This window comes from Pseudophryne corroboree, chromosome 5 (assembly GCF_028390025.1).
Source record: "Pseudophryne corroboree isolate aPseCor3 chromosome 5, aPseCor3.hap2, whole genome shotgun sequence".
NCBI lineage: Eukaryota > Metazoa > Chordata > Amphibia > Anura > Myobatrachidae > Pseudophryne > Pseudophryne corroboree.
In genome coordinates this window covers 750923752-750944393 of record NC_086448.1, presented here as the reverse complement: position 1 = coordinate 750944393, position 20642 = coordinate 750923752, and the positions used below count along the sequence as shown (strand labels likewise).

General features: G+C 47.1%; 1 protein-coding gene and 1 non-coding gene across 2 annotated transcripts; both read right to left on the bottom strand.

Annotated features, from left to right (window-relative positions):
* Nucleotides 1–3233: 3233 nt before the first annotated feature.
* Nucleotides 3234–19111, bottom strand: RPL30 (ribosomal protein L30). The gene is made up of 5 exons (XM_063924147.1): nucleotides 19038–19111; nucleotides 18867–18911; nucleotides 15238–15383; nucleotides 4984–5114; nucleotides 3234–3330 (listed from the first exon to the last, which is right to left on the bottom strand). The coding sequence occupies exons 2-5, from the start codon at nucleotides 18885–18887 to the stop codon at nucleotides 3278–3280; spliced, it is 351 nt and encodes a 116-aa protein (XP_063780217.1). The 5' UTR covers nucleotides 18888–18911; nucleotides 19038–19111; the 3' UTR covers nucleotides 3234–3277.
* On the bottom strand, nucleotides 4783–4915 carry LOC134931357 (small nucleolar RNA SNORA72). Its single transcript, XR_010179110.1, has one exon. It is a non-coding gene; the product is annotated as a small nucleolar RNA SNORA72 (small nucleolar RNA).
* Nucleotides 19112–20642: the final 1531 nt, after the last annotated feature.

The window sequence follows — 20642 nt, the reverse complement described above, 5'->3', positions numbered from 1 at the left end:
ACAAAGTCCTTTGGGGAGACAGAGAGAGAGTATGCCAGCACACACCACAGCGCTATATAACACAGGGATTTTCACTTATAAGTGATTACCCAATAGCTGCCTTATATGTTTTATTTGCGCCTAAATTTATGTGCCACCCCTCTCTTTTTTACCCTTCTTGTACCTGGATACCGCAGGGGAGAGCCTGGGGAGCTGCTTCCAGCGGAGCTGTGAAGAGAAAATGGCGCTGGTGTGCTGAGGAAGAAGGCCCCGCCCCCTCAGTGGCAGGCTTCTGTCCCGCTTTCTGTGTAAAAAAATGGCGTTTTTTTTTTACATATATACAGTGCCAGACTGTATATATGTATTTTTATTGCCAAAAGGTACTTCAATTGCTGCCCAGGCCCCCCCCCCCCCCCAGAACGAATGAAGAACCATTTTGATAGGTTAATGTCTCTGACTTAGTGGAAGCTGAGTGACATACTCCACATCAGAGGCCGCTGAGTCAGAATCAGCCGGATCAGTGTAGGCCCCATCCTCATTAGAAGTATCTGAAACATGAGTGGATTGAGAGGATGAAACCACATGCTTAGAGGGCCCCTTACCCCCAGAGGGCTGAGGTGTAGACTTCTGATTAACCAAAGATTTATTTAAAACCTGTATCTAGTTAGTGTGTCCAAACAATGGCAATTGCTCAGTCATTCCTGGAGATAATTATATTTCAGGTGCTAGAAAGGGGGAGGGGTCACAGACAAACAACAGACAAAGGGGAGGGGGTGCAAATACCCACCCCTAAATTTCCCCCCAGCACACTACAAATTACCTGTAACCATACCTGAACCTATCTGGTAATAAAAATTCAGAGAATTAGTCACACGATTGCAAACGCATGTCTAGCTGCTGAGCTACTTCACAGCTTCTCCGGTATCAGAGTCCTAACACTACATAATAGCAGTGCCCACATAGGGCCATGTAATTTGTCACAGTAGGCCTCATGATAAAAGCTATTACTAAAACACATCCAAACAGAGCTAACTTACCCGGGAGCCACCCCCAGGATCTCCCATTGGCACTACAAGGAACAGCATGCCTTCCAAATACTGCTCCCATTCAATGCCTCTCACACACATGTAGACAAACAATGGCAGTTGCTCAGTCATTCCTGGAGATAATTATATATCAGGTGATAGAAAGGGGGAGGGGTCACAGACAGACAGAGAGGGGATATGGGCACTGCTATTATGTTGTTTTAGGACTGCTGATATTGGAGAAGCTGTGAAGTGGCTCAGCAGCTAAACATGCGTTTGCAAACATGTGTGATTAATTATCTGAATTTCTATTACCAGATAAGTTCAGGTATGGTTACAGGTAATTTTTAGTGTGCTGGGGGGAAATTTAGAGGTGGGGATTTGCACCCCCTCCACTCTCTGTCTGTTAGATAGTGTGTCCGCCAAAGGTGGATTTGCTACAGGGACAATTTGTGGCTGAAATAGCACAGGGAGTCCCACAGGGGGCATAAGACATGTTACCAAAGTATTTAGCATACAAGAGAAGGTAGCCCAGGGTGGGTCTTGATTGGCCACGGGTGCTACAGGTGGAGTGGGAGAGGTAAGGGACCCAGCACCCACAGCCCGAGCAGCAGGTTCCCCCCGTGGTAAATCTGTGGGATCAGCACTGTCTGAGGCAGGAGCGTCCGCAGTATTCCCACCCCGTGTGGCAGACATTATGAGGAATGTAGCAGTGGGGCACACAGTACAATATAGCCAAACAATATAAATACTGTAATCCCCTGATTTATGTGCTAATAAAAGCAGGACACAGAAATAAAAATCGATATGGGGTGACTGAAGCACACAGATAAAATACACTGAGATGTATAGACTGTAGTAAAATACATATCTATCTCTATATCTAGACCCTGACGCACTTATCTTCACAGGGCTCAGAATATAGGCCCTCATTCCAAGTTGATCGCACGCTGCCGATTTTCGCAGCTCAGCGATCAGGTTACTGCACATGCACCGCAATGCCCATGTGCGTCGTACGGGTACAAACAGCATCGTCGCTGTGCATTGCTTCTAGGGACGAATCTATTCGCACAACAGATCACAAGGAGATTAACAGGAAGAGGGCATTTATGGGTGTCATCTGATAGTTTTCTGGGAGTGGTAGGGAAAACGCAGGCGTGTCCAGGTGTTTGCAGGGCGGGTGTCTGACGTCAATTCCAGGACCGGACAGGCTGAAGTGATCGCAAGGGCTAAGTCTAGACCTACTCTGAAACTGCAAAAAAACGTTTGTACCGCTCGGCTGCACATGCGATCACACATTCGCAAAGCGAAAATACACTCCCCCGTGGGCGGTGACTATGCGTTTGCACGGCTGCAAAAAGTAGCTAGCGAGCGTTCAACTCGGAATGAGGGCCATAGTGATAGCAAAGGTGTGATACACTAAAGGAAAACACACAGCAGCTATATGGCACACAGTCATAAACAATGCAGGAATAGTGTACACAATACTGGACAGGCAATTTACATAAAAAAGTAACACCAGGGTTAATTTTTGTTGGGAGCCAATTAACCTACCAGCATATTTTTGGATTGTGGGAGGAAACTGGAGTACCTGGGGCAAACCCACGCAAGTACGGGGAGAATATACAAACTCTACACAGTTAGGGCCATGGTGGGAGTTGGACACATGACCTCAGTGCTGAGAGGCAGTAATGCTAACCATTACACCATCCGTACTGCCCTAATATTGTTTAACCAAAATATGAATTCCTCATACTGGTCACTCTGCTACACACAAAGCTCTGCAGTGGGGGACAAGTGCTGACAGTAATTGTTCTGTAATGAGAGAACAATGTAAGGATGATCTGCAGGTTTGAGACATTAACTCCCCCCCAACATCAGATGCCCATGAACCATTGATTTTCACCTATACACTGGTCTGAAAGGCTCAAGGGGACAAAGTTTGTGTTTGGTGATAAAGATCAAACATTTCTAAAGGGCTCCAGGTTCTGTAATTTCTGAGCCAGTTTATTTCAAACATCACCAGTCTGATAATCTTAATATAAAAGGGCAAACTCAGGGAGAACAGTATGAAGCAAGACCGCTACACGCAGTCATATGCCTCAGGTGATGACTTGTGACACCAAGTACATGTGATAGATGTAACGGAGCAAAAAGAAATCTGTTAAAGGTTCCTTACAGCAGCAATAAACATTGGAAGCAAATCACAAGCCAACACACACAGGAGACTCGAGTGGGAAACCAGTCATTTATTAACAGTTTGGTATAGGAATTTACTTCTCAGTGGGCTGTTGTTCTGGCATGCTTCTAATGATGTCAGAGTCACCTGCAAGAAAGAAATCCAATGTAAATAAAACATTCACGTTACAGAATAGATATTAAACAGATGTGAGATAGTATGCATCTTATTTAGGGGTCTGTACAGTCACACCATATTTCTTATATGGGTTGTGCTCACAGTATTAGATCAGCCCCCCAAACCTGATGCACTTTAACTAGCATAAAGAACTATTGTAACAATTATAATTTATTACACCTCAAATGCTCCTCCTGTATGTTATAAGCTCTACCATGCAGGGTGGCTCTGCTACAGAAGCCAATAATACCCCTTCACATCGCCAAAATAACTCTGGTTGAGGTACAATGTGAAAGTGCCAAAGTGAATAACCCAGGTCGTTGAAAAGTCCATTTTTAATGACATCACAGTGTTTGATATAGGTGACCCAGGTTCAGTGTGAAAAGGCACCACCACGGGAATAACCCAGGTTGAAACTACAATGTGAAAGGGTCTGAGACTGCACGGACCCAGGTTCACAAGCAGTTTCCAACCTGGGTTTGCGATGTGAAAGCGGTATTAATCTCGCTGATGCTTTTTGGACTGTGGGAAGAAACCAGATCACCCAGAACGAGCATACAAACGATGCTAAGGCAGCTTCGTCACCTAGACACGGCCTTAGAGTAGTGGTTTTCAAACTCTGTGCTCAGGATCCCAAACAGGTCACAATTCCCAGGTCACATAGCAGGTGTACAGAGAGGTTACCAAGTAAGATCGTTTAAAGACCCACTGGTCACCTGGAAAGCATGAACTGTTTGGGGTACTGAGGACGCAGTTTGTGCACCACTGCTCTAGAGGTGCAAGACAGCAATGCCGGATAACTGCGCCCCTCACACAGGCAGATAGGACATGAAAGGATGCACTGTTCATCTCCCCATGGAAATTCAGCCTTCTAGAATTATACATTTTTCCAATAGTCAAATGTTGCAAAGATTGTGACCTTAGGGCTCATTTCCATCAAGATATTTCATGCACTTTGCAGAAGTGCATGAAATATCACTTTGATGAGAAATATCAAAAGTAAAAAGGACTGAATGCTCTTTAGCGGTTGTCCAATTATCTAAAAAAAAAAAACATTCAGTAAGATAGAATGGTTTGCGAGAACGTATATTGCAAAGCAGAGACTAGGTCTAGGCTGCCAGCATGACTAGTACTCTAGGATTTGTTACATGGAGGGTCAGGCACAGCAAGGTTCTGCAACACATGATCAATGATGAAGTGATGGCTACTATGTACATACCAAGCTAGTACAGCCCATGCACTTCTGTGGGGTCTATTTACCAAGCCTTGGATGGAGATAAAGTCGACGGAGATAAAGTACCAACCAATCGGCTCCTGACATGCCACAGACTGTTTGAAAAATGGCAGTTAGGAGCTGATTGGCTGGTACTTTATCTCCATCTGAGGCTTAGTAAATAGACCCCTATATACCATACTGACACAAAGTGTAACTAGCCTTTAAGCATCAGAACTGGATAATGGGCCAGTACTGAGGACACGGCCTAGTTTTACTCTAGCGAATGTCTAGCCCGGAGCTGATCACAGACAGACCAATCCAGCGAGAATATATTCGCACGGGCTCTATCACCACACACCACTGTGGTGGAGGCAGCAACTGTAGAGAAGCATCTGCCATGTATTTACCTGGATCAATGATGGCCAGTGTGCACACTCTGTAGTATTTACCGCAGGCTGTACCAAGTTCAATGTTGTTGCCGCTGTAGTGGTGGACTCCAGTCTTTGCCAACATTGCATAGTATTCAATCTCTGACTTTCTGTGGAATACATAATTCGCAATGAGACGTTTTATCTTACAATATTTCAATGGTAAAAAGACTTCAAGATTAACACACTCCTAAAGAGAGGACCTCCAAATGTCAGTCACAGCCTTCTCATTACGCAAACATAGTAGAAAGCGAGAACTGCCTTAAGGGGCCGACACACGAAGCGACGGAGCGTACGACTGCCGATATATAGCGGACGGTCCCCACACACGTGACGATCCGGTGCCCGATCGCCCGCTATGCCGGCCCTCCTACGCATAGCGCTGCATGGGATTGACCACCTGAGTGGCTGATCTTTTGAACAGGCTGAAAAAGCAGTGATGCAGGCCGACGACCCCACGGCGCAGCGGACCACATCATGCCCACTCACGGAACGATATAGCTGCTATATTGTTCCAATTCGTCTGATCGGCAGCTATATTGTGCCCTGTGTGGGGCCCCTTAAACTAGAATAAAGTTCTTAAAAAAACAAACAACAACAACAACAACAACAACAACAACACACACTGCACCCAAGGCATAAGGCCAAAAATCTCTGCTGAAAAGAAGTTGGCCATGACAGATCTACAAAAAGCCAGACACTAACTATAGAACCTGGGAGAGGGTATGTGCACAATATAATAGTCTGACAGGTGAATGGAGGAGCAAACGATGGTCACATTCAAGGACCTCATTGAAAAGAAGTGTTGTAGCAACATGGAACGTACACATCCAGCCTTCTTTACAGTTATGTTACAGTATGTTTCTGTTCCTGCCACTTGTCAAACACACAGGAAAAACCCCAAACTAAGGTAAAATACATTATCCTAAATAACATTGCTAAAATAAGAATTTACTTACCGATAATTCTATTTCTCGTAGTCCGTAGTGGATGCTGGGAACTCCGTAAGGACCATGGGGAATAGCGGCTCCGCAGGAGACTGGGCACAAAAGTAAAGCTTTAGGACTACCTGGTGCGCACTGGCTCCTCCCCCTATGACCCTCCTCCAAGCCTCAGTTAGGATACTGTGTCCCCGGACGAGCGTACACAATAAGGAAGGATTTTGAATCCCGGGTAAGACTCATACCAGCCACACCAATCACACCGTACAACCTGTGATCTGAACCCAGTTAACAGCATGATAACAGAGCCTCTGAAAAGATGGCTCACAACAATAATAACCCGATTTTTGTAACAATAACTATGTACAAGTATTGCAGACAATCCGCACTTGGGATGGGCGCCCAGCATCCACTACGGACTACGAGAAATAGAATTATCGGTAAGTAAATTCTTATTTTCTCTGACGTCCTAGTGGATGCTGGGAACTCCGTAAGGACCATGGGGATTATACCAAAGCTCCCAAACGGGCGGGAGAGTGCGGATGACTCTGCAGCACCGAATGAGAGAACTCCAGGTCCTCCTCAGCCAGGGTATCAAATTTGTAGAATTTAGCAAACGTGTTTGCCCCTGACCAAGTAGCTGCTCGGCAAAGTTCTAACGCCGAGACCCCTCGGGCAGCCGCCCAAGATGAGCCCACCTTCCTTGTGGAATGGGCTTTTACAGATTTTGGCTGTGGCAGGCCTGCCACAGAATGTGCAAGCTGAATTGTACTACAAATCCAACGAGCAATAGTCTGCTTAGAAGCAGGAGCACCCAGCTTGTTGGGTGCATACAGGATAAACAGCGAGTCAGATTTCCTGACTCCAGCCGTCCTGGAAACATATTTTCAAGGCCCTGACTACGTCCAACAACTTGGAGTCCTCCAAGTCACTAGTAGCCGCAGGTACCACAATAGGTTGGTTCAGATGAAACACTGAAACCACCTTAGGGAGAAAATGAGGACGAGTCCTCAATTCCGCCCTGTCTGAATGGAAGATCAGATAAGGGCTTTTACAGGATAAAGCCCGCCAATTCTGACACGTGCCTGGCCGAGGCCAGGGCCAACAACATGACCACTTTCCATGTGAGATATTTTAACTCCACAGATTCAAGTGGTTCAAACCAATGTGACTTTAGGAACCCCAAAACTACATTGAGATCCTAAGGTGCCACTGGAGGCACAAAAGGAGGCTGTATATGCAGTACCCCTTTTACAGACGTCTGAACTTCAGGTAGTGAAGCTAGTTCTTTCTGGAAGAAAATTGACAGGGCCGAAATTTGAACCTTAATGGACCCCAATTTTAGGCCCATAGACACTCCTGTTTACAGGAAATGCAGGAATCGACCTAGTTGAAATTCCTCCATCGGGGCCTTACTGGCCTCGCACCACGCAACATATTTTCGCCAAATGCGGTGATAATGCTTTGCGGTTACATCCTTCCTGGCTTGACCAGGGTAGGGATGCCTTCATCCGGAATGCCTTTTTCCTTCAGGATCCAGCGTTCAACCGCCCTGCCGTCAAACGCAGCCGCGGTAAGTCTTGGAATAGACAGGGTCCTAGCTGGAGCAGGGCCCTTCTTAGAGGTAGAGGCCACGGGTCCTCCGTGAGCATCTCTTGGAAGTTCCGGGTACCAAGTCCTTCTTGGCCAATCCGGAGCCACGAGTATAGTTCTTACTCCCCTCCGTCTTATAATTCTCAGTACTTTTGGTATGAGAGGAAGAGGAGGGAACACATACACTGACTGGTACACCCACGGTGTTACCAGAGCGTCCACAGCTATTGCCTGAGGGTCCCTTGACCTGGCGCAATACCTGTCCAATTTTTTGTTTAGGCGGGACGCCATCATGTCCACCTTTGGTTTTTTTCCAATGGTTTACAATCATGTGGAAGACTTCTGGGTGAAGTCCCCACTCTCCCGGGTGGAGGTCGTGCCTGCTGAGGAAGTCTGCTTCCCAGTTGTCCACTCCCGGAATGAACCCTGCTGACAGTGCTATCACATGATTTTCCGCCCAGCGAAAAATCCTTGCAGCTTCTGCCATTGCCCTCCTGCTTCTTGTGCCGCCCTGTCTGTTTACGTGGGCGACTGCCATGATGTTGTCCGACTGGATCAGCACCGGCTGACCTTGAAGCAGAGGTCTTGCTTGGCTTAGGGCATTGTAAATGGCCCTTAGCTCCAAAATATTTATGTGAAGTGATGTCTCCAGGCTTGACCACAAGCCCTGGAAATTTCTTCCCTGTGTGACTGCTCCCCAGCCTCGCAGGCTGGCATCCGTGGTCACCAGGACCCAGTCCTGAATGCCGAATCTGCGGCCCTCTAGAAGATGAGCACTCTGCAACCACCACAGGAGAGACACCCTTGTCTTTGGTGACAGGGTTATCCGCTGATGCATCTGAAGATGCGATCCGGACCATTTGTCCAGCAGGTCCCACTGGAAAGTTCTTGCGTGGAATCTGCCGAATGGAATGGCTTCGTAGGAAGCCACCATTTTTCCCAGGACCCTTGTGCACTGATGCACTGACACTTGGCCTGGTTTTAGGAGGTTTCTGACTAGTTCGGATAACTCCCTGACTTTCTCCTCCGGGAGAAAACACCTTTTTCTGGACTGTGTCCAGGATCATCCCTAGGAATAGAAGGCGTGTCGTCGGGATCAGCTGCGATTTTGGAATATTGAGAATCCAACCGTGCTGCCGCAGCACTATCTGAGATAGTGCTACCCCGACTTCCAACTGTTCCCTGGATCTTGCCCTTATCAGGAGATCGTCCAAGTAAGGGATAACTAAAACTCCCTTCTTTCGAAGGAGTATCATCATTTCGGCCATTACCTTGGTAAAGACCCGGGGTGCCGTGGACAATCCAAACGGCAGCGTCTGAAACTGATAGTGACAGTTCTGTACCACAAACCTGAGGTACCCTTGGAGAAGGGTAAATTAGGACATGTAGGTAAGCATCTTTGATGTCCAGAGAGACCATATAGTCCCCTTCTTCCAGGTTTGCAATCACTGCTCTGAGTGACTCCATCTTGAATTTGAACCTTTGTATGTAAGTGTTCAAGGATTTTAGATTTAAAATTGGTCTCACCGAGCCGTCCGGCTTCGGTACCACAAATAGTGTGGAATAGTACCCCTTTCCCTGTTGCAGGAGGGGTACCTTGATTATCACCTGCTGGGAATACAGCCTGTGAATGGCTTGCAATACTGTCTCCCTGTCTGAGGGAGACGTCGGTAAAGCAGACTTTATGAAACGGCGAGGGGGAGACGTCTCGAATTTCTTGAGACGGGCCCCCACCGTGCCTGAGTCCGCTTGTAAAGCCCCAGCGTCATGCTGAGGACTTTGCGGAGGCGGGAGAGGGCTTTTGTTCCTGGGAATTGGCTGTTTGCTGCAGCCTTTTTCCTCTCCCTCTGCCACGGGGCAGAAATGAGGCGCCTTTTGCCCGCTTGCCCTTATGGGGCCGAAAGGACTGCGCCTGATAATACGGCGTCTTCTTAGGTTGAGAAGCTACCTGGGGTAAAAATGTGGATTTTCCAGCCGTTGCCGTGGCCACCAGGTCTGTTAGACCTACCCCAAATAACTCCTCCCTTTTATAAGGCGATACTTCCATATGCCTTTTGGAATCAGCATCACCTGACCACTGTCTTGTCCATAACCCTCTTCTGGCAGAAATGGACAGCGCACTTACTCTTGATGCCAGTCGGCAAATATCCCTCTGTGCATCACGCATATATAGAAATGCATCTTTTAAATGCTCTATAGTTAGTAATATACTGTCCCTATCTAGGGTATCAATATTGTCAGTCAGGGAATCCGACCAAGCCACCCCAGCACCACCCCAGCACTGCACATCCAGGCTGAGGCGATTGCTGGTCGCAGTATCACACCCGTGTGAGTGTATATACATTTTAGGATATTTTACTGCTTTCTGTCAGCAGGTTCCTTAAGGGAGGCCGTATCCGGGGACGGTAGTGCCACCTGTTTAGACAAGCGTGTGAGCGCTTTATTCACCCTAAGGGGTGTTTCCCAACGTGCCCTATCCTCTGGCGGGAAGGGGTATGATGCTAATAACTTTTTAGGAATTAACAGTTTTTATCGGGGGAAACCCACGCATCATCACACACTTCATTTAATTCCTCAGATGCAGGAAAAACTACAGGCAGTTTTTTCTCACCCAACATAATACCCTTTTTAGTGGTACTGGTATTATCAGAAATGTGTAAAAACATTTTCCATAGCCTCAGTCATGTAACGTGTGGCCCTACTGGAAGTCACATTCGTCTCTTAATCGTCGACACTGGAGTCAGTATCCGTGTCGGCGTCTGTATCTGCCATCTGCGGTAACGGGCGTTTTAGAGCCCCAGATGGCTTTTGAGACACCTGGACAGGCACAGGCTGAGTCGCCGGCTGTCTCATGTCATCAATCTTTTGTAAAGAGCTGACACTGTCACATATTCCTTCCATAAGCTCATCCACTCAGGTGTCGACTCCCTAGGGGGTGACATCTCTGTTACAGGCAATTTGCTCAGCCTCCACCTCATTTTCCTCCTCATACATGTCGACACAACGTACCGACAGCACACACACAGGGAATGCTCTGATAGAGGACAGGACCCCACTAGCCCTTTGGGGAGACAGAGGGAGAGTATGCCACAGCACACACCAGAGCGCTAGCGCATATTATATATATATATATATATATATATATATATATATATATATATATATATACATACATACATACATACATACATATACACACACACACACACACAGGGATAACCTTATATAAGTGTTTTTCCCCTTATAGCTGCTGTATTGTTATACTGCGCCTAATTAGTGCCCCCCTCTCTTTTTTAACCCCTTTCTGTAGTGTAGTAACTGCAGGGGAGAGCCAGGGAGCTTCCCTCCAACGGAGCTGTGAGAGAAAATGGCGCCAGTGTGCTGAGGAGATAGGCTCCGCCCCCTTCTCGGCGGCCTTTTCTCCCGTTTTTTTGTGGAATCTGGCAGGGGTTAAAATTCATCCATATAGCCCTGGGGGCTATGTGTTTTGTATTTTCGCCAGCCAAGGTGTTTTTATTGCTGCTCAGGGCGCCCCCCCCCCTAGCGCCCTGCACCCTCAGTGACCGAAGTGTGCTGAGGAGCAATGGCGCACAGCTGCAGTGCTGTGCGCTACCTTGGTGAAGACAGGATGTCTTCTGCCGCCGATTTTTCCGGACCTCTTCTTGCTTCTGGCTCTGTAAGGGGGCCGGCGGCGCGGCTCTGGGACCGAGCTCCGAGGCTGGGCCTGTGTTCGGTCCCTCTGGAGCTAATGGTGCCCAGTAGCCTAAGAAGCCCAATCCACTCTGCACGCAGGTGAGTTCGCTTCTTCTCCCCTTAGTCCCTCGATGCAGTGAGCCTGTTGCCAGCAGGTCTCACTGAAAATAAAAAACCTAAAACTAAACTTTCACTAAGAAGCTCAGGAGAGCCCCTAGTGTGCACCCTTCTCGGCCGGGCACAAAAATCTAACTGAGGCTTGGAGGAGGGTCATAGGGGGAGGAGCCAGTGCACACCAGGTAGTCCTAAAGCTTTACTTTTGTGCCCAGTCTCCTGCGGAGCCGCTATTCCCCATGGTCCTTACGGAGTTCCCAGCATCCACTAGGACGTCAGAGAAACATTAATATACATAATTATTTCAGGTTATCAGACTTCCTGAGCAAACCAAAGTAGCCTGCAACAGCTGCATAGCATAAATCTCAAACTACAATTATATACACCTTCCCCTATAGACAACAGTGTTTTATATCAAGTGGAATCACCAAATACTGTGTACCCACTGCATTAGGTTCTCATTAATCCTAGAGCACCTTCACAAGCGCTAACCCCATATCCCCGCCAAGTACTAATAGAAGAGGTTACAAGAATGTGGGTATGAAGGCTTTGTTCAGGCACTGCAGTGAGTCACTAAAGGCTACTAAATAAAAGCCTCACATCTGGGCTTGAATGTGTTAACAATCCCATCTGCACGCCTTCAAACATGCGCTGGAAACCCGCCTGTTCATGAACACATAGCAGTCCACGGCTTTACCTCATCCTCCATCTTTCCCTCTTGCTCCCCGACCTCTGTTCCCCTACACTCACTTCCTGTGTCATGTTTGTCTCCCCTTGCTCGTTAGCATATAAGGTCCTAGGAGCAGGCTCTCTACCCTGCTGTCCCGTCACACACTACTCTTGCTCATCAGTTACACTCTTCACCCTGTTGATCTCAGCTTCCGGACCCCACCCTTCTTTGTCCTCATTTTGCACCTCTTTCAGGTGTCTCTAGAACCTGGTATCTGCGCCCAAGCCTAGGGGTACAGGTTTCAGTCTGCGCTGGATATTCCTCCTTATGTCTGCAGCTGTGCTACTGTACACTGTATGGTACTGTTTTCGGTCTTGAACTGTGTTATGTACGGTCTTGCCATTTCCTCTGTACGGTGCTGTGAACCACATGTGGCACATAGCTAATAATGAAAATGGCCTCTTTATATAGTGTTTTGCGGGAATACAAAACAAAAACTTCAGCCATTAAAAAGGAGAACTGTTTATTACCTTTAACTATAATGTCACCCTAACCCAGTCCTCACAGCCCACTCAGTCTAAGTACTTGGGCTGTCCATACATGAGAACAGGTGGCTTATTACTTAAGTCAGTTTGACTCACTCACCTGTAGTGAAGAAACACTGTGGGACCGAGTGGGCCATGAGGACCAGGATTGAGAAACCCTGTGCCAACCAATAATACTCAACGGGGAGAATTCAATTGTTTGAAAAGTCAGTTGGGTGTCTGTTTTTTCCTAACAATTGAATATCCCCCAACTACTTCAATCTCTTCTCTAATTACAGGTAATAAACAAATCTGTATTTGGGCTACCTAGCCCTTGGACATCACCACCACCTAAGATAAATTGTACTGCCACTATACTGGGCTTTTCTTTTTATATTGCCACCCAGCACTATCCTGCTCCAGGAGTTTCATGGACAAGAGCAGAGCTGCACTTACACTACATAACTATGACAGGCACAATAGCAGAGATCCCTCCACGGTCTTTATTAGGGAGGTTGCGGCTTGGACAGTGGGAACATCACAGATGCGCACGGTGTTCGCAGGTGCAGCACCATCTCAACATGCACTGCTGGACACAACAACGGCCCAAATGTATTAAGCCTAAAGTGGTAAAGTGGAGATAGAGTAATAAAATGACCAACCAATCAGCGCCCGTCATATCACAGGCTGTGACAGGAGCTGGTTGGCTGGTCCTTTACCACTCTTTGGACCAGATGTACTAAGCATTAAAGAGTGATAAAGTGGAGAGTGCTAAAGTACCAGTCAATCAGGTCCTAACTGCCAAGTTACAGGCTGCGTTTGATGACAGGAGCGGGTTGGCTGGTAGTTTATCACTCTCCACTTTATCACTTTAAGGCTTAGTACATCTGGCCCTTTATCACCACTCACTTTTTAAGGCTTAATACATTTGGGCCTATATTAGCATCCAGCCAGCAGGAGGGCAATATTTACAGGAGTCTTTAAGCATTATTGTCTCAAGTGCAAAACAAATGTAACAATTTGAACATTTTTCCTTATTGCAAAGTATTATACTACTCCCACACAACTCCTTAATGTCAGCTGGCTGGCAACATTTTCTGGGGAGAACACAGATGCCCCACATGGTGTAGCATCAGTTCAGGTCACAGGATCTAGTCTTTCACTATTTAAACTTTAATTAGAAGTTTATAATCTACTACAGGGATTTTAGCCTCCCTTTAAGTGGGGTGTGAATCGTTAGGTCGACAGGGTTTCTAGGTCGACATGTGCTAGGTCAACATGAGGTTTTTTTTTTGGTGTCGTTTTCTTCTGAGTGACCGGGAACCCCAATTAGTGCACAGTGTTCGCTCGCCATGCTTCGGGCAAGGTGCCTCGCTCCGCTTCGCCCGGTACAGATTACTGTTCCAATCGTAGTCCACGTGGATCGTTAAGTATGAAGAAAAAAAAAAAAAAAAAAAAGAAACTCGCGTCGACCTAAACAGCGTCAATCTTCAGACCGGATCCCTTTAAGTGAGCCAGTAAGACATCTATTATTTTATGAAGTACTGAATCAGAATTGAGCACTCTGTGAATGAGCGGATGTCAAGCGGTTTATGGAAGTGTACCATTAACTATCTTATGCTGCTTTCACATCGCAAACCCGGTTCTTAAAACGGTTCTGAGCAGTTAAACCCCCTTCACATCACATGTTGTAACTGGTATATTACTGTTTCATTACCGTTTTGGTACCTTTCACACTGAACCCGTTTCACCCATAGAAAACAGTGGTTGTCATTGTAAATGGACTTTTCTGGCCCACGCATTATTAATAATTATTAACTAATTATTAATAATTTGGCTAGTCGTATGATGGAACCCAGCAGCTTCAAGCATCTTTACCATGGTTTTGTAGATTACTGCATCCTTCACTGTCCCAGTGATTTGTCTAGCAATTTCTTCATCCCCTCTGATCCTAAGCAGCTCCCTAACCTCCTCATCACTCCAATTTGCCATTTTAAACTGTATTCTGTATAATAAAATGCTTCTTCACTCTCATGTGTTTCCTCCAGTTTATTTCCTGCTTCTGCCTGGTGACATCACGCATGGAGACAGCCTATCACCTTCTGTGGTTTGGAAATACCGTTTCTGAGCCTCTCACATTGCATAATGAAATGGGTCTGAACCGTGTAGGACCCTGCTTTTTAACAGTTTTAAAATACCAGTAATCTGTAACCAGTAAATTCAAAGTGGCCCTTTCACACAGCAGCTAGAACCGTTTTGGAAGGCTTCAAAAACAGCAATTTACCGGGTTATAGCTGCGGTGTGAAAGGGGTATTAATGGCATGCTCCTTTAGAAATAATAAACCTTTGATTTTATAATATAAGTAGATTGAAAGTAGTATGTCCAACATACATCAACAAGGGGCAGATAGAAATAAGCAGGAGGTTCCTGCACAGATCACACAAATAATATAAGCACAAAAGGTTCCGATGGAACCTCACAGGGTAACGGACGTACCTACTTGTCCTACAAAGCGGGTGACTGCACTAAGCTTAGTTCTTGCTGCATGAGCAACACAAAAAAAATCACTGAGTACCAATCGGTGGCAAACCATCGCTTATTAACTAGCAAAAGGTGTAACAACCATCTATAGCTCAGAGAATACCCGCACAACACATTGTGGGCAAGATGCAACGGCTATAGAACTAGAGAACTCACCTCAGAGCTGGGCAGTTGTTGGCAAGGATGACCAGTTTAGCCTTTCCCTCACGGATCCTCTTTAGAGTCTGCTTGTACCCAAGCACGTATTTACCACTTTTCATAACCAGCTGAAGCCGTGAGTTAATAGACTCCAGGGACTTTTTCTATAATACAAAACAATTTTTTTTTTTTTAAAGACGCACCACAAGGAGTTGTGATAAACTTTAAAGTACGGGTTTTTAAATTAACATTTATACTGATCCTGGAATGTTCTCTTTATTTAGTATTAATAAAAACTTTCAAAGGAAAAATCTATCCATTTGGCAGAAAAAGCCATCAGGTCATGCTAATTCTAGTCTGAATAGAGTTCCCAAGAGGTGCAAACCACCAAACATGTAGTTATAGGGGCTAAATGAGTGTAACTGTTCTTTGCCTGTAATTACAGGATGTGCCGAAAGTATGAATGGCCATACGCTGCATCATTGCAGTTGTGAGGAAGAAGTGCCTCCGTACACTAGGAAGTATAGAGGCGTTCTTCATTCCAAGTTCAAAGCTGGCTGGACGGTTGGGTGGATTAGACAGGTCTGATCTCCAATCATTCAGTGCCACAGACTGACAAGTAATCATTCAATCTGGGTACACATTACTGATCACCCAAGTAGTGTGCACCCAGTTTAACCCCCATACAGAGAGCTAGAAATAGCTGCGTGTGGGTTCCTCTATGGGATTTGGGGAAGGGGTCGCCAGTTTATATATTAAATTGCACATTTGATGCGATCTCCCGATCCAACCGCTGCAAGAGCATTTATTGGCTAGCTCTCCTGCATACACATCTATACAGTAGTCGATTTTGGATGATGGGGCCAACAATTCTATGGGTGTGTACTCAGCATTAGGTGGCTGTATTCTAGTGTAGTGTACGGTCAGTTTTAGCCTGCTAAGTGAGGCATGGTGAAGGTGTGCAGGAGGCAGAGATAATATACAGATTGGGAGATATAACATAGCCCCCTACAATGTTGCCAAGAGCTAAAAACCTCCAGACTATCAAACTAATGGTTCTGCCAACCACTGTATAATCTGCTAAAGGAGGAGAACTGACCAGCTTTCAATGTGACAAGCCTGGCAGCTGCGTGTGTGTAACGATGCAGCTATGCCAACATGCAGGTATACATGTATGAGAGTGTGATGATGCAGCTATAACAGCATGCAGGGATGCATGTATGCAAGTGTGTGTGATGAGCAGCTATGCCGGCACGCAGTGACATATGTATGCAGCTATGCCAGCACACAGGGATGGATGTGTAGGTGTGATGCCACTATGCCAGTACACAGGGATGGATGTGTAGGTGTGATGCCACTATGCCAGTACACAGGGATGGATGTGTAGGTGTGATGCCACTATGCCAGTACACAGGGATGGATGTGTAGGTGTGATGATGCCGCTATGCCAGCGCGCAGGGGTGTATGTGTAGGTGTGATGATAATGATGCAGCTATGCCAGCACGCAGGGATGGATGTGTAGGTGTGATGAGAATGATGCAGCTATGCCAGCACGCAGGGATGTATGTGTAGGTGTGATGATAATGATGCAGCTATGCCAGCACGCAGGGATGTATGTGTAGGTGTGATGATAATGATGCAGCTATGCCAGCACACAGGGATGTATGTGTAGGTGTGATAATGATGCAGCTATGCCAGCACGCAGGGATGTATGTGTAGGTGTGATGATAATGATGCAGCTATGCCAGCACACAGGGATGTATGTGTAGGTGTGATGAGAATGATGCAGCTATGCCAGCACGCAGGGATGTATGTGTAGGTGTGATGATAATGATGCAGCTATGCCAGCACACAGGGATGTATGTGTAGGTGTGATAATGATGCAGCTATGCCAGCACGCAGGGATGTATGTGTAGGTGTGATGATAATGATGCAGCTATGCCAGCACGCAGGGATGTATGTGTAGGTGTGATGAGAATGATGCAGCTATGCCAGCACGCAGGGATGTATGTGTAGGTGTGATGATAATGATGCAGCTATGCCAGCACACAGGGATGTATGTGTAGGTGTGATGAGAATGATGCAGCTATGCCAGCACGCAGGGATGTATGTGTAGGTGTGATGATAATGATGCAGCTATGCCAGCACGCAGGGATGTATGTGTAGGTGTGATGATAATGATGCAGCTATGCCAGCACGCAGGGATGTATGTGTAGGTGTGATGAGAATGATGCAGCTATGCCAGCACGCAGGGATGTATGTGTAGGTGTGATGAGAATGATGCAGCTATGCCAGCACGCAGGGATGTATGTGTAGGTGTGATGATAATGATGCAGCTATGCCAGCACGCAGGGATGGATGTGTAGGTGTGATGATAATGATGCAGCTATGCCAGCACACAGGGATGTATGTGTAGGTGTGATGATAATGATGCAGCTATGCCAGCACGCAGGGATGTATGTGTAGGTGTGATGATAATGATGCAGCTATGCCAGCACGCAGGGATGTATGTGTAGGTGTGATGATAATGATGCAGCTATGCCAGCACACAGGGATGTATGTGTAGGTGTGATGAGAATGATGCAGCTATGCCAGCACACAGGGATGTATGTGTAGGTGTGATGAGAATGATGCAGCTATGCCAGCACGCAGGGATGTATGTATAGGTGTGATGAGAATGATGCAGCTATGCCAGCACACAGGGATGTATGTGTAGGTGTGATGATAATGATGCAGCTATGCCAGCACGCAGGGATGTATGTGTAGGTGTGATGATAATGATGCAGCTATGCCAGCACACAGGGATGTATGTGTGGGTGTGATGAGAATGATGCAGCTATGCCAGCACACAGGGATGTATGTGTAGGTGTGATGATAATGATGCAGCTATGCCAGCACGCAGGGATGTATGTGTAGGTGTGATAATGATGCAGCTATGCCAGCACGCAGGGATGTATGTGTAGGTGTGATGATAATGATGCAGCTATGCCAGCACACAGGGATGTATGTGTGGGTGTGATGAGAATGATGCAGCTATGCCAGCACACAGGGATGTATGTGTGGGTGTGATGAGAATGATGCAGCTATGCCAGCACGCAGGGATGTATGTGTAGGTGTGATGATAATGATGCAGCTATGCCAGCACACAGGGATGTATGTGTAGGTGTGATGAGAATGATGCAGCTATGCCAGCACACAGGGATGTATGTGTAGGTGTGATGAGAATGATGCAGCTATGCCAGCATGCAGGGATGTATGTGTGGGTGTGATGAGAATGATGCAGCTATGCCAGCACGCAGGGATGTGGCGATGATGATGCCGCTATGCCAGCACGCAGGGGTGTATGTGTAGGTGTGATGATGATGAAGCTATGCCAGCATGCAGGGATGATGATACCGCTATGCCAGCACGCAGGGGTGTATGTGTGTGATATTGCTGCAGCTATGCCAGCATGCAGGGGTGGGGGGCTGGTGGCTGGCAGCTGACGCACTGGCACATGGCATGTATACGTGTAGAGATCATCCTCGGCCCCATGAGCGGGGATCTGCGCCCAGTAAGCGGAGATGCGCTGGAGACGCCCGGCCAGTCCCTGCTGGCGCAAGCCAGACCCGGCCGGGACTCCACGTGAGAGGCCAGGCCGCACTCACCGTCTTCTTGGCGGCCACCATGACTGCAGCGCGGGGATCCCGGACCTGCACAAGACAGTAAAACACACGGTCAGGAGGCGGTGACACAGCGCTACCCTCCCGGGCTGTCAGTGACCTCCGCCGGGGCCCTGAGCCCGGGGAACAGTCAGCATTACCCGGAGCCCCACTCACCAGAGGTGTCTCTCCAAGATGGCCGGGGACGGAGAAAGGAAGGAGCACCCACAATGCACCGCTTTTCACGGTGGGTCCGCCTGTCTCCCTGAGAGGTGGGAATGGGCGTAGCTGCGTGTGAAGCACTCACCGATGGAATGCACGGATGGCACGCACGCACAGATGGAACGCATCGTTAGTGCAGGGGGCGGGGACTCGCTGCTGTATGACGTGACAGATGTTTGGCTGGTAGCGTCTAGATTATCTTCGTGCAGAGGACCTTTCCCATAACCCCCTGGGTCCATGTCACACTCTATTTGGAATAGAAAAGTGTGGCGAGCGTAGCGAGACACCGAGCCCGATGCGTGGCAAGCGTCCAATGCTGCATAGAAAAAAAAAAAATACCCCAAACGAAAGGAGAACGAAGAAAAAATTTAGGAGCTGTAAGGGCGGAAGTTGTTTCCTGCCCACTCGTTTTGTCACGTCCAGGTCCTTTGCACGAAGGCAACATAGACACAACCAGGAGTGCGTGACGTGTGTAGTTTAATAACCAGCACTGTACCCCACTGGGCGTAGCCTAGGCATCATATTCATTCCTGTTGTTATATGTTTAAGTTATGGGGGGAGAGGTATCAAATATCTTATAGTAGAGAGAAGATTGGTTGCTATTGACAACCTCTCCACTTGCCCATGTTTCTATTCTTGAGAAGGCTTAAGGGGTACATTTATCAATGATGGCGTTCGAGCAGGGGGACATGTACTAAGCAGTGATAAAAATGGAGAAGTGAGCCATTGGAGAAGTGGCCCATTTCATTAGGTAAATAGAAATGTCTTCAAGACATGCCAGGAGATCACCTGTTGCATACCCTCCAACTGTACCTTTTTGGCAGGTACAGTCCTTTTTTTATGGTCTGTACCTGCCAAAAAGGGATTTGTACCGATTTTTGGGGGTCATTCCGAGTTCGCTAGCAGATTTCGGTCGCTGCGCAGCGATCAAGCAAAAAAATCGGCACTTCTGTGCATGCGTATGCGGCGCAATGCGCACGCGTGTTGTACTATTACAACGAACAGTGTAGTTTCACACAAGGACTAGCAAAGCTTTTCAGTCGCACTGCTGGCCGCAGAGTGATTGACAGGAAAGGGGCATTTCTGGGTGTCAACTGACCGTTTTCAGGGAGTGTTCGAAAAAACACAGGGGTGCCAGGAAAAACGCAGGCGTGGCTGGGCGAACGCAGGGTGTGTTTGTGATGTCAAAATAGGAACTGAATAGTCTGAAGTGATCGCAAGTGCTGAGTAGGTCTGGAGCTACTCTAAAACTGCAGCAAAAATTTTTTGTAGCCGCTCTGCGATGCTTTCGTTCGCACTTTTGCTAAGCTAAAATACACTCCCAGTGGGCTGCGGCATAGCGTTTGCACAGCTGCTAAAAACTGCTAGCGAGTGAACAACTCGGAATGACCCCCTTTGACTCTCCAAATTAACATTGAAAGTGACCACGCCCCCTTTACCTGTGGCCACACCCTTTCCTAATTTGTACCGGTTTTCATGTGTAAAATGTTGGGAGGGTATGCTGTTGCCGTGAATCATACACAGCATTAGTGCAAATAATCATGCGCTGTCCAATGACGG